Raw genomic sequence first — 16617 nt, 5'->3', positions numbered from 1 at the left:
CCTCGATGAAGAAGCAGTAGAGAGAGTGAGAGGGGGGCAGCTGGTTGCTTTCCCCCCCAATACTGCTCCTTGCTGTCTTCAGTGGACTCCTTTGCTGTGTTGCCAGCAGGGACCCCCAGTGGAGCCATCAGGCACAGGGGTAAGTTCCCTTTCCTTGCTCACCCTTCTCCCTGCTCGCTGCCCTGCAAGTGACCACGCGGCTGCCATCCTCTGGCCTGAGCCTGGCTGCTGGGCCCATGGGAGCTGTCACTGCCTCTTGTGGCTCTGAGGCAAGAGTCCCTCTGCCTGGGCCAGGGCAAGTGTTGGCTGCTGTGTTTCCATGTTCCTAACTGAGCTGTGGTGGCCTCACTCTCCCACACCCAGTGTGAGAACAGCAGCCTCCACACAAAGGATTACAAGGACAAAGTCCCAAACCTTCAAGCTCCTTTGGCCTTAAGCTTTAGGAGCATTTAATTTTGGGGACACGAGATCTCATGTTTCTTGCCCCTGACTCTCCTTCCATCCCGCCTCTGGCTGAGTACAGCTCCTTCCAGCCACCACGTGCGGTCAGGCGAGTATAGAGTTTCTGCCCTGCCACCCCTTCCTTCCTGGCCTTCCAGCACCCTTACTCACAGGCAAAAGAGCATTGGTGCTCGCTGGGCAGCAGCCAGGGAGCTGCGTGAGGCCCTGGGAATGGCAGGTGCCCTGGAAGAGGAGCCAGTGCAGCCCTTGTGGAAAGGGCTCCTCACAGGAGCAGAGCGTGGGAGCCCTTCTGCTGTACCCCCCTGTCACTTGTGCCCCAGAGCCAGGGAATGGCCTCCTGCGCAGCCCTGTGTAATGGCTCTCCGTGCTGCCCTGCTCCTCGTAGCGGATCCCCAGCAGCCGCCATGGCCAGCGGCAGAGATTCGGACAGCGAGCCGGCGGTGCCCCAGGAGGAGGAGGAGGTGGAGGGCCCGGATGTGAAGGCTGTGCAAGCCCATTACCTGCGCAGCCCCTCGCCCAGCCGGTGAGTCCACAGGCACTGCCACAGCTCCTGGCAGCAGAGGGGAGCTGCTGCCCTTCCCTGCTTTCCTTCCTTCCTCTCCTCTACCCTGGCACTTGGGCCAAGCTGAGCCCGGGGATTCCCTGCCCTCCCTGAGGTGGGGTCAGTGTGCCAGCTCAGACAGAGCCTGCAGAGACAGGGCTCCTGCACTAATTAATCCACCCTGCTGGGAGAGTGCACAGCAGGGATAAACTGCAGGAAGGATTACTATGGGCTGGTGGTGTCCCTCTTTCCTGTCTCACCCTCTCATACCCCTGTGCTGAAACTTCTGATCCTATTTCAACTCTTCACAAATTCAACTTCATCTTTATGTCCATTATAAGGACTTGATGGATTTATTGAATGTTGATGTTAGGCTTTACCAGTCACAGAAAGACCAAGGGTCTTGGGATTTGGGTTTGATTCAGACCCAACTTTAGCTACAGGCTTCAGGCACTGAACAGGAGGCTGTCACAGCGCAAGCAGAAATTGAGTTACCTCAAGCAAAACAAGCATGATTAGATGTGTTTTCTCCTAACACAAGGAAAAATACATCCCTTTGTTCTCTTTTCCTAAAGCAAAATGCTCTGCAGGGCTTTCTGTAACCTTTGAGATGCTTTAGCTGAAAGCAAGGAGTAAGGATAGTTTGAAAAGAACCTTCCCCAGTGCCCCTCAACAAGTAGGAGGTTATGAAATGTTTCCTGCTAACTGTGGGACACTGCAGAAAAATTGAGTACTTATTTCATTTAACCACATGTATTTCAAAATTGTTTAGGAAGATCACTGAGCTCACATAAAGTAAAATTATGTATTGTAAAATTATGTATTGAGCTTTCTCCTACTGCTCATCAGTCACTCAAAATGAACAGAAACATCTTGCCAGTTCCTTCCCTTCCCTTCCCTTCCCTTCCCTTCCCTTCCCTTCCCTTCCCTTCCCTTCCCTTCCCTTCCCTTCCCTTCCCTTCCCTTCCCTTCCCTTCCCTTCCCTTCCCTTCCCTTCCCTTCCCTTCCCTTCCCTTCCCTTCCCGAAACCTTCCCGAAACCTTCCCGAAACCTTCCCGAAACCTTCCCGAAACCTTCCCTTCCCTTCCCGAAACCTTCCCTTCCCGAAACCTTCCCTTCCCGAAACCTTCCCTTCCCGAAACCTTCCCTTCCCGAAACCTTCCCTTCCCGAAACCTTCCCGAAACCTTCCCGAAACCTTCCCTTCCCGAAACCTTCCCGAAACCTTCCCGAAACCTTCCCTTCCCTTCCCGAAACCTTCCCTTCCCTTCCCGAAACCTTCCCTTCCCTTCCCTTCCCTTCCCTTCCCGAAACCTTCCCTTCCCTTCCCGAAACCTTCCCTTCCCGAAACCTTCCCTTCCCTTCCCGAAACCTTCCCTTCCCTTTTCCTTTTTTTCCTCCCTTTTTTCTTGCTGTCAGTGGCAAAACACAGTGATGAAAATGGCAAGATCCTTCCCACCCAGAAGGGGGTCCTTGAAAGACCCAGGCTTGGGCAGCCTGCGTTTCACAGATGCTCAGGGCAGCTACAGGTAAAACGTGTTGAAGCTGTGGTGGCAGATTTTTGCCATCTGTTACCTTTTTATTGAGCTTGGAGGCAAAAGGAATCAAAGGCAGGGCATAGCTGCAAATTTGTGTCAGCTCCTGTAAATGAGACTGAGACTCCCCTTGCTCATCTCGTAAACTCCTTTGAAGAACTAGAAAAGGATTACTTTCAGTCACGGTTGACAAGTGCTGGAACTCAACTAAATGACCTGGATGAGCCTGTTAAGTGGTTTCCAATGGCTGTGCCCTCTGTTTTGATTCTGGAGCCTGAAAGCAGTTCAGCTCTCCAGACACTGCTGCACCCTGACTGCATATTAATCACCTTCCCTCTCCTGCTTTAATTAAACAAAAACAGTCTGCAAGCCTTGCATTGCCAGAGAGCTTCTGTGATGGCAGCAAACTTGTCCTAGTGATTTGTACCATCTATTTGGAAGGCAGTGTAGAGGGTGTAGATCAGGGAAAAAGCTCTGTGAAATATTTTAAGATGGTCTAACTGAGAGACTGAATCTTCTTGGACTGTATAGGTGGACTCAGAGAGAAATATACTTGTTTTTAAGGTTGTGGCCTTTTTTTGCTAAACAAAAACTTATTACACTATGTCAAATAACACTTCAAATGTGTTTGTGGGTGTCATAGTGGTTTCTGACCCACAATTACACAACACTGAGTGGAGAGACTGACCACAGGTTCATACTCTGAAGTGCCCAAGGTACAAAGTACTGAGGGAGAGATTCATGGGCTTCAATCTCAGTGCACTGCAGCTTGTGGTAATTCAAAGGATGCTTGCAGGCAATTAACTGGTAGAAAGAAAGCCCAACAGTTTTCTAGCACAATCTGTTTTGAATTACTCAATAAATTCTAGTTAGAGCCATGTTTATGTCTGTCTGTCTAAATGGGAGTTACTTGTGAGACTATTTCTTGTCATCCATCCCCCTCCCAGTCTCAAACCAGAAACTGATCTTCCCTGCCCATAAACTCCTCCATCAGGCAATTTGATTGTACTCCCAGCCCACTGCAGCTTCTCCCCATGGGACCTGTCTGCATCCTGCAAACACTGCATGCCAAGGCATCTTTGAAGCCTGTAGTACCATGCTAGAGATTGGGGTGGGAATGAGATGTGGGAGAAGAGCTGGGACTTCCCTTCTACAATCAAGGAATCTTCCCTGCTCCAGTTCCCTGCTGTTCTTTTTTGGAATGGGTGAAGAGGGCTAAAGTCCTGGGGATGGGATCCCAGTGGAGGGCATTTGCTTAACTGGCAGTGTGGTTGTTGGCAGGTATTCAGTGATATCAGAGACAGACACAGAGAGCATCTTCATGGAGCCAATCCACCTGTCATCTGCTGTGGCTGCCAAACAAATCATCAGTGAAGGTAAGAGACTATGTAAGTTACAGAGACCTGAAGTTGCACTTGTTTTGCCTTTCTCATCTACAGATCCTAAATGATAAAAAAACCCTTATGAGAAAACTCCATTTGAAGTAGAGAAAGAAAGAACAACTTACAGAAACGTTTGGTGAACTCCCTTAAAGCTGTGCAATGAATCTGTGGCAGAATTGTGTACTGCAGGGGTAAAAGTTTGAGTGCTGGTTGCTTGCTGCAGCAAACTAAATTAGAGTAGAATGGAATAGAACAGAACAAAATGGAGTATTTCAGTTTAAAGGACAAACGTGATCATCTAAGTCCAACTATCAGGGCTGACCAAAAGTTAAATCATGTTATTAAGGCACTGTCCAATATCTCTTAAACACTGTCAAGGATGGGGCATTAGCCACCTCCCTAGGAAGCCTGTTCCAGTGTTTGACCACCCTCTTAGAGAAAAAGTGGTTCTCTATGTCGAGTCTGAATCTCCCCAGCTCAGCTTTGAACCATTCCCATATGTCTGATCACTGGATACCAGGGAGAAGAGCCCAGCAGCTCCCTCTCCACATCCCCTCTTGAGGAAGGCACAGGCAGCAGCTGCACTCTTCCGGGCCTGGAATAAGGTGCCCTTAACTCCCAGGCCTTTGGCCAATGTGGGGCTGAGTGCAATGTGCCCTTCTCATTGCTGATTACCCTGAGGCAGTTCCTAGGTGAACAAGTACCTGCCCACATTGCAGACAGAACAGGGTGGTATTTCTGGGGAAGAAAAGCCACAAGGCTTGTCCCAGGCACAAGTTATGATTGCTCATACATTTGCATTGTTTTTGTGTGCTTTTAGTTACAATGTCGGTTTATTCCAGAGCTGAAGACAAAGGACATCAGGGTGGACTCGGTGTGTCCCAGGATGTTGGAGTCTGCACAGCAGCTGATGGTGGAGGACCTGTACAACCGAGTTAAGGAGAAGATTGATGACACCAGCTTGTTTAACACGCCGTGTGTGATGGACTTGCAGAGGGCACTCATGAAGGACAGGCTGGAGACCCCCAGGGACGCTGTGGATGAAGTCTGGCCTAATGTCTTCATAGCAGAAAAGTGAGTGTTGGCTTCTGTCATCAAGTTGCACGAGATTCCCAGTAAAGGGTCAAATGGAACCATTGAAGGCATAACATGTATTACATGCATCTAATACCTTTCATCCCTAGAGAGCCCTAAAGTGTTTTTCAGACTGTGCTCACAGAAATCTCTATGCACTGGAAAGTAAATACTTCTGGAATAGAATCCGCAGCTTTCCTATGCCGTTTAGATGCTTCAACAGTTTAAGAGAGGAAAAGACAAATAAGCCCAAATTCCACTGTTCTGATTGGAATTTGGCCCTAAAAATGGAACTAAAGTCTTTGTTATGTGAAAGGGACTTAAAAAGGTAATGTCAAAGCAAATGTCAAGTAAACATGATTAGGTCTCCTGTACCACTGTTCAGCTGTATGAGATACCTGTGTAAGTGACCAGACAGAATTAGAAGGGGATATAGAGTAAAGCATCAATTATGGAGTGGCAAAAATTGATAAATAAGTACATGGCCTGAACCTAGGATGGCAGTATGAATTTCAAACCAAGCTGGAGTGGAAACACAGCATATGGCTCACAGGCGAATGAATGCTTCTTGTTTTCTTCTCGCAGTGGGTATTGGAAAGGGATACCTGTAGAACTCTCAAAGGACATTAAGGTCTGAGTAGTGCCTCATGCTGAATGAGTTGCATGGACTGGGAGTTATGTAGACCTTGTAGCATGCAACTGTTTTCCCACCTGAAATAGGAGCACTGATATCTAACATGTTTTTTCCTTTTCTGCAGAAGCGTTGCAGTGAACAAAAGCCGTTTGAAGAGACTGGGGATCACCCATGTCCTGAATGCAGCTCATGGCACAGGTGTCTACACAGGAGCAAGTTTCTACAATGGTCTCAATATCCAGTACCTGGGCATTGAAGTGGATGATTTTCCAGATACAGATATCTCCAAACATTTCCGCCCAGCTGCAGAATTCCTTGATGAAGCCCTGCTGACTTACAGAGGTAAGAGGAGAAGATTGAAGTGGTTCCAGGTTGCTTGGGAATTAACAGGGAGAAACCTTACTCTGATAAACAGCTGATATGCCACATTTGTAATGGGGTAGAAGGCAGAGCCTTTGCCCTCTGCATGACAGTGAACCTCCTTCTCATTTCTGCCCAGTCTCATTCAAAACAGGAAGGAGCAAACTGGTAAGGGGAGGCAGCCCAGCAGCCCCATGGCTTCAGGTTCAAAGTGGCTGCAAGTCAGCTCCTGCAGCTGATTTGTAAAAACCTGACTAATAGCAAAGAGTAGAATCCCTGCTCTAATACATGTTTTTAAAATATTGATACTTTATAATACTATATATATAGAGAGATATAGGTATATTCCTGTACCCTGCACGTTTCAGTTTCATCATGATGCAAAAAACCAGGCTGATTTACTAGAACAATCCAAGTGGCTGAGTTGAACCTCCGGGTGTCTAGACCCAGGCTGCTGTCAGATTTGCTGGACTTCAATTCCATGGCAACTGTTATTCTGTGGACTTCCAGTGCACACTGGTTATTTTGTTGCAAATTCAGTGGACCTTTAGAAATATCTTTTTGCAGTTCAGTATTGAAAGAAGCACCAGGGTCTGTGATATCACTGATATTCTTCATATAAATTGTCAATTAATCTCATTTCTGTAGAGAGGCAACAGATCACCTCCTAGCAGTAGTGAAAGTAAGAAAAGTGTAAAGTTTTGTAAGTATGCAAGGAACGTTGAGCCAGTTTTAATAGCTCAACAACATGAGGAGGATGCACCAAGGCAGACAAGCCTTGGAAGAAATGAAAGGAAGGAGATCTCCCCCTCTTTGTGAGCTATTAGATTGGCTTAGCTGGCTGGTAAAGCACTTGGAAGGCAACCAAGACTTTTGATGCTAAGGTATTAAAGAGATTTCAGGATTGTTGGAAGAGGTTCATTAGGTAAACCTCTTGTGGTAACATATCAGCAGTTAGAAAGATGATGCTTAAATTGGCTTCCTTAAGTTTCAGTGCAAACAGATTGATTAAACTGGAGTTTATCACACATTTAGAAACAGTAATTTCAGTTGTTTGCAAGCTAGCAAAGCCTCATTTACACTCTCTTCATATTTACAAGCTTTTCTTTTGCTGTAATTTGCCATACAAGTAACTTAAACCCCAAACAATTTGTCTGTGCCAAAGCTTGGTTTTCTGCAAGAGGTAGTAAATGCTATAAAATAAAGCAGATCCTCAGTTTTGATTCTTGCTTATACAGTTACTGGTGCAGGACAGTGGTCCCTGTAGTTTGAAGCATCTGAATCAGTTTGTCAGAGTCAAAATCAGCTCTTTTCTGATAGTTACTTGGTTCTGTTCTTGGAGGACTTGGCCTCCAGCCAGTCTTCAATGTAATTTTTTGAGGGTACCTTGCAAAACCGATCTAGATTCTGGCAAAAATACTATTAGATTAATATAAATTTGTTATTTAAGTCCTATAATGTTTCTTATAGAAAAAATAAGTTTCTTCCTTATCTTCCCATTACCCTCCTGGAGGCTAATGCTAATATCTCACTTTTCACATATTGAGAAAAAAGCATGGAAAGCTTAAATGTCTGACCCTATGTCAGCCAGCAAGTCAAGAATATCTCACTTGCCTTTCTAGTACCTATTATAAGCTTTTTGACTATTTGAGTAAGTGAAGTATGTAGACGAAAATACAAATACTATTTAGATTGTTTAGAAATGTGCCTGCCCACAGTTTTTGAGACTAATGTGCTTTTTATTCATATGCATCCAGATTTTTATTAAGGTAAAACTAGTGAATATTTATTGTTGGTTTCAGTCTCTGAAACATACAATCGGTGTAGTTTTTAACACTATGCAGAGAATGCTTTTGTGCTACATACCAGAGCATCCTGTCTGTTATTGGAGATAGCTGATGCCTTTCATATTCACTGTCTGTAGGCAAAATCCTTGTCAGCAGTGAGATGGGGATCAGCCGCTCAGCTGTGCTAGTGGCTGCCTACCTGATGATCTACCACCACATGACTGTTCTGGAGGCTCTGATGACCCTGAGGAAGAAGCGTGCCATCTATCCCAACGATGGCTTCCTGAAGCAGCTGCGGGAGCTCAATGAGCAGCTCTTGGAGGAGCGAGAGCTGGAGCGTTCTGGAGAGGAGGACGTGACTCCAAGCCAAAGTCCTCTTCCCTGTGCAGGGACTTCTTCACGGCTGTCTGGAGATGGGGACTCAGGGAGCATCAAGGGAGCCAAAGCCCACTCCATCACAGTAGAAGAAGAGGACACCAGCAGCATTCTAGGTAGTTTTATGAGCTCTTCATCTGTGGAAAAAACTAGTTGGGTTTCCAAACACTCTACCCTGATCACTGAGGAGGAAGAGGAACAATTGTATGAGGAATGGAGGAGGAAACAAGGCCTATCTGCAAAGGAAGCAGGAGTTCACCATGAAAGAAGAACATCTCCAAAGCATCTGGATCAGGAAGAGGAACAATCTGATGAGGATGTGGAACGGAGGATCCATGATTGGCAGCGCAGAAATGAGAAATATCAGATGGCAGGTAGAGCCAGGGAGGAGGATGGTGAATGCAGCATGGGAGGAAGACCTTACCCATCAGGTGAATTCAGTGATGTTGAGAGTGTGAGCAGTTTTGAGATCCGAACCCTAAAAAAGCAGCTGGAAGCCAGTAGCTTTAGCAGGATGAGGAGGAGCCGCACAGACTCCATGTCTTCTGAGAGCACCTGGGACATGTGGAATCAGAGGCTTCTGGAGATTGAGAAAGAAGCTGCTCAGAGGTATCATTCTAGGAATAAAACCTGTGGGGAGAGACAATCCCCAGAAACAGGAAGAAAGGAGAGGGATGTGGATGAGGAGAGTGTGTTTTCAGACTCCTCCTGTAGCTCCTTCTACAATTTCTGCCAAAAGAACAAGGACAAGTTGACTCCTCTAGAAAGGTGGAAGGTCAAGAGGATCCAGTTTGGCTTTCACAAGAAGGATTTAGAACCATCATCTGCACCATCTCCAGCAGAGAATGGCAGCCAGGCAGGTCAGGAGGAAACAGAAGGGAAGAGTTTGTCAGATATTGATCTGACTGCTTACCAGGCTTGGAAAATGAAGCGGCAGAAGAAGGTGGGCAGTGAAAGCAGCAAGGAGGAATTTGTGGAATTTGCCAAAACTGAGGATTCAGCTTCAGCTAAAAAGAAGCAGAGGCGTGTAGAGCTCCTTGAACGTTCAAAGAAAATTTTAGAAGAAAGCCAGTCCATGTGCAGCTGGGAGACAGAGAGTACAATGAGTGGGAGTATTCCCCTGTCAGCTTTCTGGCCTTCAGCACCTTCTGCAAGCGCTGCCGACGATGCAGCTTCTGCCCTGAGCATGCAGACAAATCATTCATCTTTGTCGCAGGCCAGGAGTTGTACTGGAGCAATGCAGCTGCCAAATATACCCCTTCCCAATCTCCCAGTTGGCCCAGGTGACACAATATCCATGGCAAGCATTCAGAACTGGATTGCTAACGTGGTCAGTGAAACCATTGCTCAAAAGCAGAATGAGATCCTGATGCTGTCCCGTCCATCGTCCGCCATGGCCTCCCTGTCAGGAGACCTTGGCAGGCGAGCAGATGATGACAAGGTTTCTCTTCTCAGTGCTCAGAGTGGCTCATCCCTCGCTGCCTCTCAGCTCCACCAGCAGGACCTGCGCAGGGCTGAGTCTCAGTCTGTGCTGTCTTGCAACACCTCTGTGAGCGCAAGGACTGAAGGGACTACTTCAAACATGAGCATGACCCAGACAAGCAAACCACTGTACAGCCTCTTTGCTGATGATGTTGACCTAAAGAAACTCAGGAGGAAGGAGAAGGAGATGCAAATGGAAATGAGAGAAAAAATGTCAGACTATCAAATTGAAAAGGTGATCAGAGACAATAAACGCAGCACTTTGTTTAAAAAAAAGGTGACCAAAGCAGAGGAAAATGAAACAGAAGAGGATAGAGAGAGTACAACAAACAACCACAGGCGTCCCTTGCAAGCAGATTTTGACAGAACTGATGCAGTCTTTGATCTGTCCAGTCAACCTGCAACCTCAGGTGCGCCAAAGTCAGAGGTAGATACTGATATTACCAAGTGGCTCAATGGCCTGAAAGCAGAAAGAGAACCACCGTCATATTATGATCAGACTGAGAAAGCTAGAGAGAAATATAGATCATCCAAAGTTAGACAGATGGATTCTGAGACATCCAGTTACAGATTCTGCAGATCCCAAAGAAAAGAGCTAGATAGCTGTTCTTCCTACGAGTCAACAGGAGATTCACTGAGAACCATGTCAAGGTTTTCCTCTGCTTCTGCAAAAGAGGACAAAAAGATGTACAAGTTCACTAGGTCCAGGGTCAGTGAGACAAGTTCCAGAGGAAACAGCCCAGAGCTGCATGTTTTCAGCCAGTCACCTGAACCACCCTTTGACTCTGAATCCCCTGAACCATCTACACAGAGCCGAGTAAGAGCTCATCATGTGGAGGCATGTGAAGAGGAGGCCAGGTCAGACGTGTCAGAATGTGGAGCAAAGAGAAAGTTCACCCAAAGCTTTTCAAAGTCTGAAGAGGATGGAAAGAAGGAGGCAAAAGTGGAGCAAAGTGAAGAAAGGTTTGCATCTAGGCAGGTCTCTCAGTACAGGCGAAGCACGCGTAAAGAAGAGGAAGAAGAGATGGATGATGATGCCATTATTGCTGCTTGGAGAAGCCGACTAGAAGAAACTACAGCAAAGCTCCAGCGGAGAAGGGAAGAGTGACCAAGATCAGACTACAGGAACACAAGCAGAGCCACAGAGTCCCTGAATCACTCACTCATTATATTTTTGATAATCCTTTGTGGTTTGTAGGGCATTTCCTGCAGATAGTTCTCTTCTTAATCAAAAGCAATGAAGGGAAGAGGTCAAGTTCTGCAAGTGTTTGTGGTTTGTCAGAAAGAAGATGCTAGTATTAAATGATCAATGTAGGTAGGAACACAATGTTAGAAGCCATTAGGAGCCAGACGATGTTTCAGCAGCAAAAGCAGGTAACGGTGACACCTCAAGTCAAAAGACCAATCACATCCCATTTTGGTTATTTCAATTTCCTAGTGTCGTTAAAGACTGGACATGTTTTTTCTAGGATCTTTTTGATCATAAATGGAAGAAGCCAACAGCCTTTTCTAGGAACTTAAAGAATGTTTTTCTCTTAATCAGCTTTACTTTATATGACTGAGAAGATATTACCAGGTAGGCTCCATTTTCTGCACCAGCCTTACGAATGTCTAGAGAAATAAGACAGTTCAGGGGAATACATGTTCTACTTTACTAAGTAGCAGAAGCAAAGTGGAATGCTAGAACAAAGAAGATGCCTCCTGTTTAGAAGTTAAGTGCAGTAATGAATGTATTCATTGTTTTCCATTAGATAGAGTCATCTCTGCTCCAGTATGGTTGGTTCCTCCTAATAACTTCAGGTCAACAAAGGAAAAACACAGTAATATTAGCAGCCATCCAAAAATCTTTTTTTGATGTAGTTAAAGAGATAGAGTTAGGATTAGTATTAGTGTAGGCTGGGTTTCTGAGTATTGACTTCTCTTTGGTTTATGTATGCAGCTCAGCTAAATTGGTGCTTTCATGTTTATAGTCAGATTAATTTTCAACATGATTGCTTGAAAGAAAAGAGCAATACACAAACTGACCTCATAATAAAATTGCTTAATTAGACCATAGGTGTAAGGTATTGTGCACCTAAGGAGAAATTGTGTGTCTGTGAAGGCGGCACCTGGAAGCTTGTTTTTAGGAAGTGGTGGTAGGTTCAAATGGCATCTTACAGTTAAAGTGTTCTTTGTATCCTGAGCTACACAGGAAGAAGCCCAGCCTCCATGGTAACTGAGTACTCCAGGTTAAGAGCCTCGGGTCTTTCCATGCCCTACAGAGCCTTGTGAGCTTGTGTGACACAACCCACCAGCTTGCCACAGCATCACTTGTGTGTCTTTCCACACCACAGCACCCAACCCTTACCAGTCAACATCCTCCACCTCTCTTATAAGCACATAGGCCGGTTTCTACTGACTTTGGCTCTGGAATTATCAGTTCCCTCTTCTGTACAGACTGTATTTTGAACCAAGAAAGCCCTCTGGCAGAGCTGAATCTAAAACAACAATGGAGGGATGATGCAGTAGCACTTTCTCACAGGAAGTTTGTCTTTTTCTTGTAATCTCTTCTCCCTCCCACTGTGATGCTTAGAGCTCACCATTACCATTATGCTAGTACCTCTCCCTATTTTAATTGTGTAATACAGACAGCAAGCTCCACAGGGCAAGGGCCTGCTCTTTGTCCCTGTCTGTATGGCGCTACACACATCAGCAATGCTATCTAAATAATGGTTACTGATAACAAAATGCAGCTGGCAATTTTCCTAAACTTAGAATCATTTCTCTCAACTATAACTCACTGATCAGACATTATCCCTGCTTCTCTGAAGATAAAGATGATTCTTTCTGGCAGCCAGGACTGGGGTAAATGATAGCTACTTATTGTCAGGTGAATGGAGTCTCACAATCAGGTGATTAACCAGTAACAAAGGTAGAAAAATAAGAGAAATCACTTACTTGTGTGGGTTGTTTTGGTGGTTTTTTTTTTTTTTTTTAGTAAACTCAGATTACATTTCTGAAATACATAAGGAACATGGTTGTGCTAATGTTTCAGGCATGCAGAGATGCTCTATGGTTTATAATGCTCTTCTACTATAAAATAATATATAATACAATGCATCCCTTTTTCTGCATATTTCTGTGAGTTGCTATTTTTAAAGTAGTGAAATTCCAGGCCTTGAGCCACATTCTGAGAATTTATATTGAATTTCTGCAGTGTGTGTTAGGATAGGCATTTTCTTCTTTCCTTCATCCCTGGTCAAGTTGCTCCGCAGAAAACAGCTCTGCATAGACATATTTGGAGCTTGCTTTAATTTCATCCTAGAAAAGGTCTTAAGTTTTGATGGATCAAAGTGGAAGTGTGCAATACCTTCTGGCACTGAATTTACTTTTTTATCAAAGGCTGATTCCCTCTGAAAAATCCCTCTCCTGCTTCCTGTGCCTGGATGTTCCCAGCAGACAAGCCTGTCCTCTGCAGTACTGCAGGGGGCATCTCTCGCTGTAAAAGACGAGCAGTAGATGATGTAGTAATTGGTTTCATTTTGCACTGTACAGCACAGCCTTTGTTTGGGCAGCATTTTGATTTAAACACTAATCTAGGTCTGCTGCACAAATAAATTATTCAAGACCAAGGGGCAGAATATGGTTCTGTAACAAGTCTGAGCCAGACCATCCTGATAGCGAGTTTTGACCCTTGTGAGAAAGGGTTAAGTGGGTTCTGCTGACTCATTGAGGTAGGTGGCTTATTAGTTCACTTGTGTAAAAGGGAGATAAAAATGGTTTGCTGGGGAGAGGCCATCTAAGATGCTGGCTGAGCAGCCATGAGGGAGAAGCCTTAGAAATAGCTGAACTTTATTTTCTTATTGCTTATATCCTTGTTAATAAAGCCAAACCCCCAAAGCAATAAGGGGGTGGGGATCATTTTGGACTCCATGCAGTATATGGCCAGTGCTTGAAAGCAAGATGGGAAAGGCTCCAGCTCACAGGTATAAATTACATGCAACAGTGACATAAAGACCTTGCATGGTGAAAATATTAAAGCATTCAGTCATAAGACCAATAACCAGGAGAGACAGAAATGGAGGGGTTGAAGGCAGGCTAGAAAGTCAGGTTTTAAGATGAGAATTTAGAAGGAGATAAGGAATTGCTGAAAGGGGAGAGGTCTGCACAGATTGTTTCAGGTGACCAGAGCTGCAGAGTGAATGGTTTCTCAGCAATGACACCAGTCTGACAGTAGATTAAAAGAGTAAATAAGTACCTAAATTTATCTATGAAGGATTTTTCAGCAAAGATGTGCTGGGACTGATATTTTTTCTCCCTCTCAGTTTGCTGCTGTAGGGAGGAGGGGTTTTTTGGCATTGTATAGTGGAAGGTGAAAGTGAAAGGAACATCCGTACGGTCAGTTAAGAATATAAACACAAGAACATAAGAAAGGCTGTATGGGGTCAGACCAAAGGTCCATCTGGCTCAATATCCTGTCTCTGATAGAGAACAACAGCGAATACCTAGGGAAGAATATATACAGTGATAAAAGTGTTATTTCCCCAGCATGATCTTCCAGCTTCTAATCATTTGCAACTCAAGGATTTCCTAAGCCAGGTGTGATATTTTTGTATTTAATAGCCCTTAATAGGTTTTCCTTCTATGTAAGCGCCTAGTAATTTTTGAGTTATAACCACTATAGCCTCGTACCCACTAGCCTCTGTGACCTCTTGTAGCAAGAAGTCCCACAAGTTACTGCACACAAAATGCTAAGCCATCTTCTTTCTGCCTGTTCTGATCCCTCTGCCCACTAGCCTTCAATGCCAATCTAGTGTCTGTTTAGTATCTACATGTCCCACGAGATTTTAGCCCCCCTTCAGTCATTCTGTCCCATCCTTAATTCTCTGGTTTTTCACCTGAATTACTTATTCCTCATATAGGGGCTGCCCCATGTCTCTTCCTTGTCCTGGCCATTTTTCTCTGAACCCTTTCTAGTGCTGCTTTGTCATGTTTGAGATGAGGGACCAAATCCTCATGCAGTATCCAGGGTGCAGGTGTGGCAGGGATTTATCCTAAAGCATATTGACCTTTCTTTTCTCTTTTCTATTCCTTCTCTATTGACTGCTAACAGTCTACATGTTCTTTTGGCTGTTGCTGAGCACCAGAGTGATGTTTTCATAGAACTACTTGTTTTATACACCAAATCTTGTTGGATGGCAATGGTCAGCTGTGAGATCATCATTTTATATGTTAAGTTTTCTTATTTGTAATGTTTTACATTTATTAGCCTTGAATTTCATCTGTCATCTTAGTTCTCAATCTCTCTGTCACATTAAGTCCTTCTGCATTTTTCCACAGCCATCCTCCCATTTCTACTGCTCTGTTTCCTTAATGTCCTTTGAACAAGGTAGAAACTCAAAGGATGTAGGAAGCAAAGAAGTTAAGGAGGAATAGATGAGAGAGAAACCCACTTGATGTTGATCTGCTTGAAGTAAGAAATAAGAAAGTGATGAAAGTCAGAGAGCTAGGAGATAAATGTTCAAAAACAGATCTGAAGACAATAGACAAATTGAGAAGGGAACCTACAGTGGTCAAAGACAGGAAGATACAAATGTAAACCAAAGAAGCCAATGCAAAAGTATTAATTTGTTTAGATGTATCAATGTCTGGGAAAAGGTTAGGAGGCAACATCTGTGGGAAGAAAGGAGATACAAAGAAGTTAAAAGTCTGTGAAAAATGTGAAAGGGACTGGTAGAAATGGAAAGAGTGAGAGACATTAGTGGGACACCGATGATAAAATGACATCGGTGCTGGATTGGGAATTCAGTGTGGTACAAGCAAGTTTGAAGTGGAAATGTGCCAGAAATATGTTATTCCTACTGTAAGAGCTGCATTTTGCATTGTAATACTGATAGCTCTGGGGCCATGGCCCATTTCCCCCATCTAGGAATTTCAGGACAATGTGATTTATTGCATGCAGCACTAGCTTAGACTGGATAATTTTAAAAAGAGTTTAGCACCATTTCCTTCCTTTACAGCTCCTTGAGAAATGCTTACACATTAGCTGTGGTGGAGAGCTAAGTGAATTATGAGACAAAAAGTTTTATTTGGGAAGGTTATGTTGCATTGCCTGCCTTTCCTTAAAGGGTGTAGCTGGAATACATTCAATATAGACATTATAATGTGAAAACACAATATCCATGACCTTTTAAAATTTATAGACAATCCAACAAAGGTACTGAAAGCATGTGATTAATATAGTCTAGGGCTTGGAAACAGACACTGCATACTCATGTAATCCTGCAAAATCTCTTTGAGAGCTACCTACCTATTCTCTGGAATTTCACTTGTCATGTAGAAAAATGAAAGTGGGTCTGATCTCTGGCTGTTCTAATTCTGAAGAAAACTTCCAGAATGGGAAGTATGAGTAACAAATAAACTGTTCTCTAGAGAGGTGAGAGCATAGGTCTAAATGGTGTGTGAATTGCCCCAGTCATTTCAGCAAGGTTCTAACTTATTTGCCCAGAAGTAATAATTTAAATGCCAATATATTTGTCACCCTGTACTTCATGTAATAAATTGAAAAAGGTTGAAAGTGCATGTATTTAGCTTGTGTACTGCCAATACCAGCATAATCTGCTTGAATGAGCACCCTGTCATTGTGGTTGGTTTTGTTGTTTTCTGGTTTGTTTGTTTTTTTGGTTTTTTTTGCTTAGGCTGCCTTTTGTTCTTTGGTACATTTCAACATATTTAGGAGCTGATTTCATGTTGTTTCTAGCTATCCTCCTGTTACAACCACTCAGTAGCTTCTGAGCTTGGTGTTTTCATGTGACTGCTGTACCTCTGCCGCAGGGTGCACACACACACAAAACCACACACAGATATAAAGAGAAAACATTATTTGTGACTTATAAAAGCAGGCAACAATATGAATTCAGTTCTTCCCAGGACTATCCAAGTGTGGTGATGTGAAAACTGTCTTATAGAACTGGAGGAGGGACATCCTGTTTGTGCTTTGAACCTTCC

General features: G+C 44.2%; 1 protein-coding gene across 1 annotated transcript; it reads left to right on the top strand.

Annotated features, from left to right (window-relative positions):
- On the top strand, positions 1–16186 carry STYXL2 (serine/threonine/tyrosine interacting like 2). The gene is made up of 6 exons (XM_059872196.1): positions 1–139; positions 848–985; positions 3818–3912; positions 4761–4992; positions 5751–5968; positions 7911–16186. The coding sequence occupies exons 2-6, from the start codon at positions 867–869 to the stop codon at positions 10736–10738; spliced, it is 3492 nt and encodes a 1163-aa protein (XP_059728179.1). The 5' UTR covers positions 1–139; positions 848–866; the 3' UTR covers positions 10739–16186.
- The last annotated feature ends 431 nt before the right edge of the window (positions 16187–16617 follow it).

This window comes from Haemorhous mexicanus, chromosome 2, assembly GCF_027477595.1.
Source record: "Haemorhous mexicanus isolate bHaeMex1 chromosome 2, bHaeMex1.pri, whole genome shotgun sequence".
Taxonomy (NCBI): Eukaryota; Metazoa; Chordata; class Aves; order Passeriformes; family Fringillidae; genus Haemorhous; species Haemorhous mexicanus.
Note: the sequence above shows the minus strand (reverse complement) of the source record. Positions and strands in the feature narration are given on the sequence as shown.

What these genes read in the sequence shown, in the direction of transcription:
- STYXL2 (XM_059872196.1), top strand. Translation starts at nt 867, where the DNA reads ATGGCCAGCGGCAGAGATTCGGACAGCGAGCCGGCGGTGCCCCAGGAG. An exon ending in AATGTCTTCATAGCAGAAAA is followed by an intron (nt 4,993 to 5,750) that starts GTGAGTGTTGGC and finishes CCTTTTCTGCAG; the next exon opens with AAGCGTTGCAGTGAACAAAA. An exon ending in AGCCCTGCTGACTTACAGAG is followed by an intron (nt 5,969 to 7,910) that starts GTAAGAGGAGAA and finishes CACTGTCTGTAG; the next exon opens with GCAAAATCCTTGTCAGCAGT.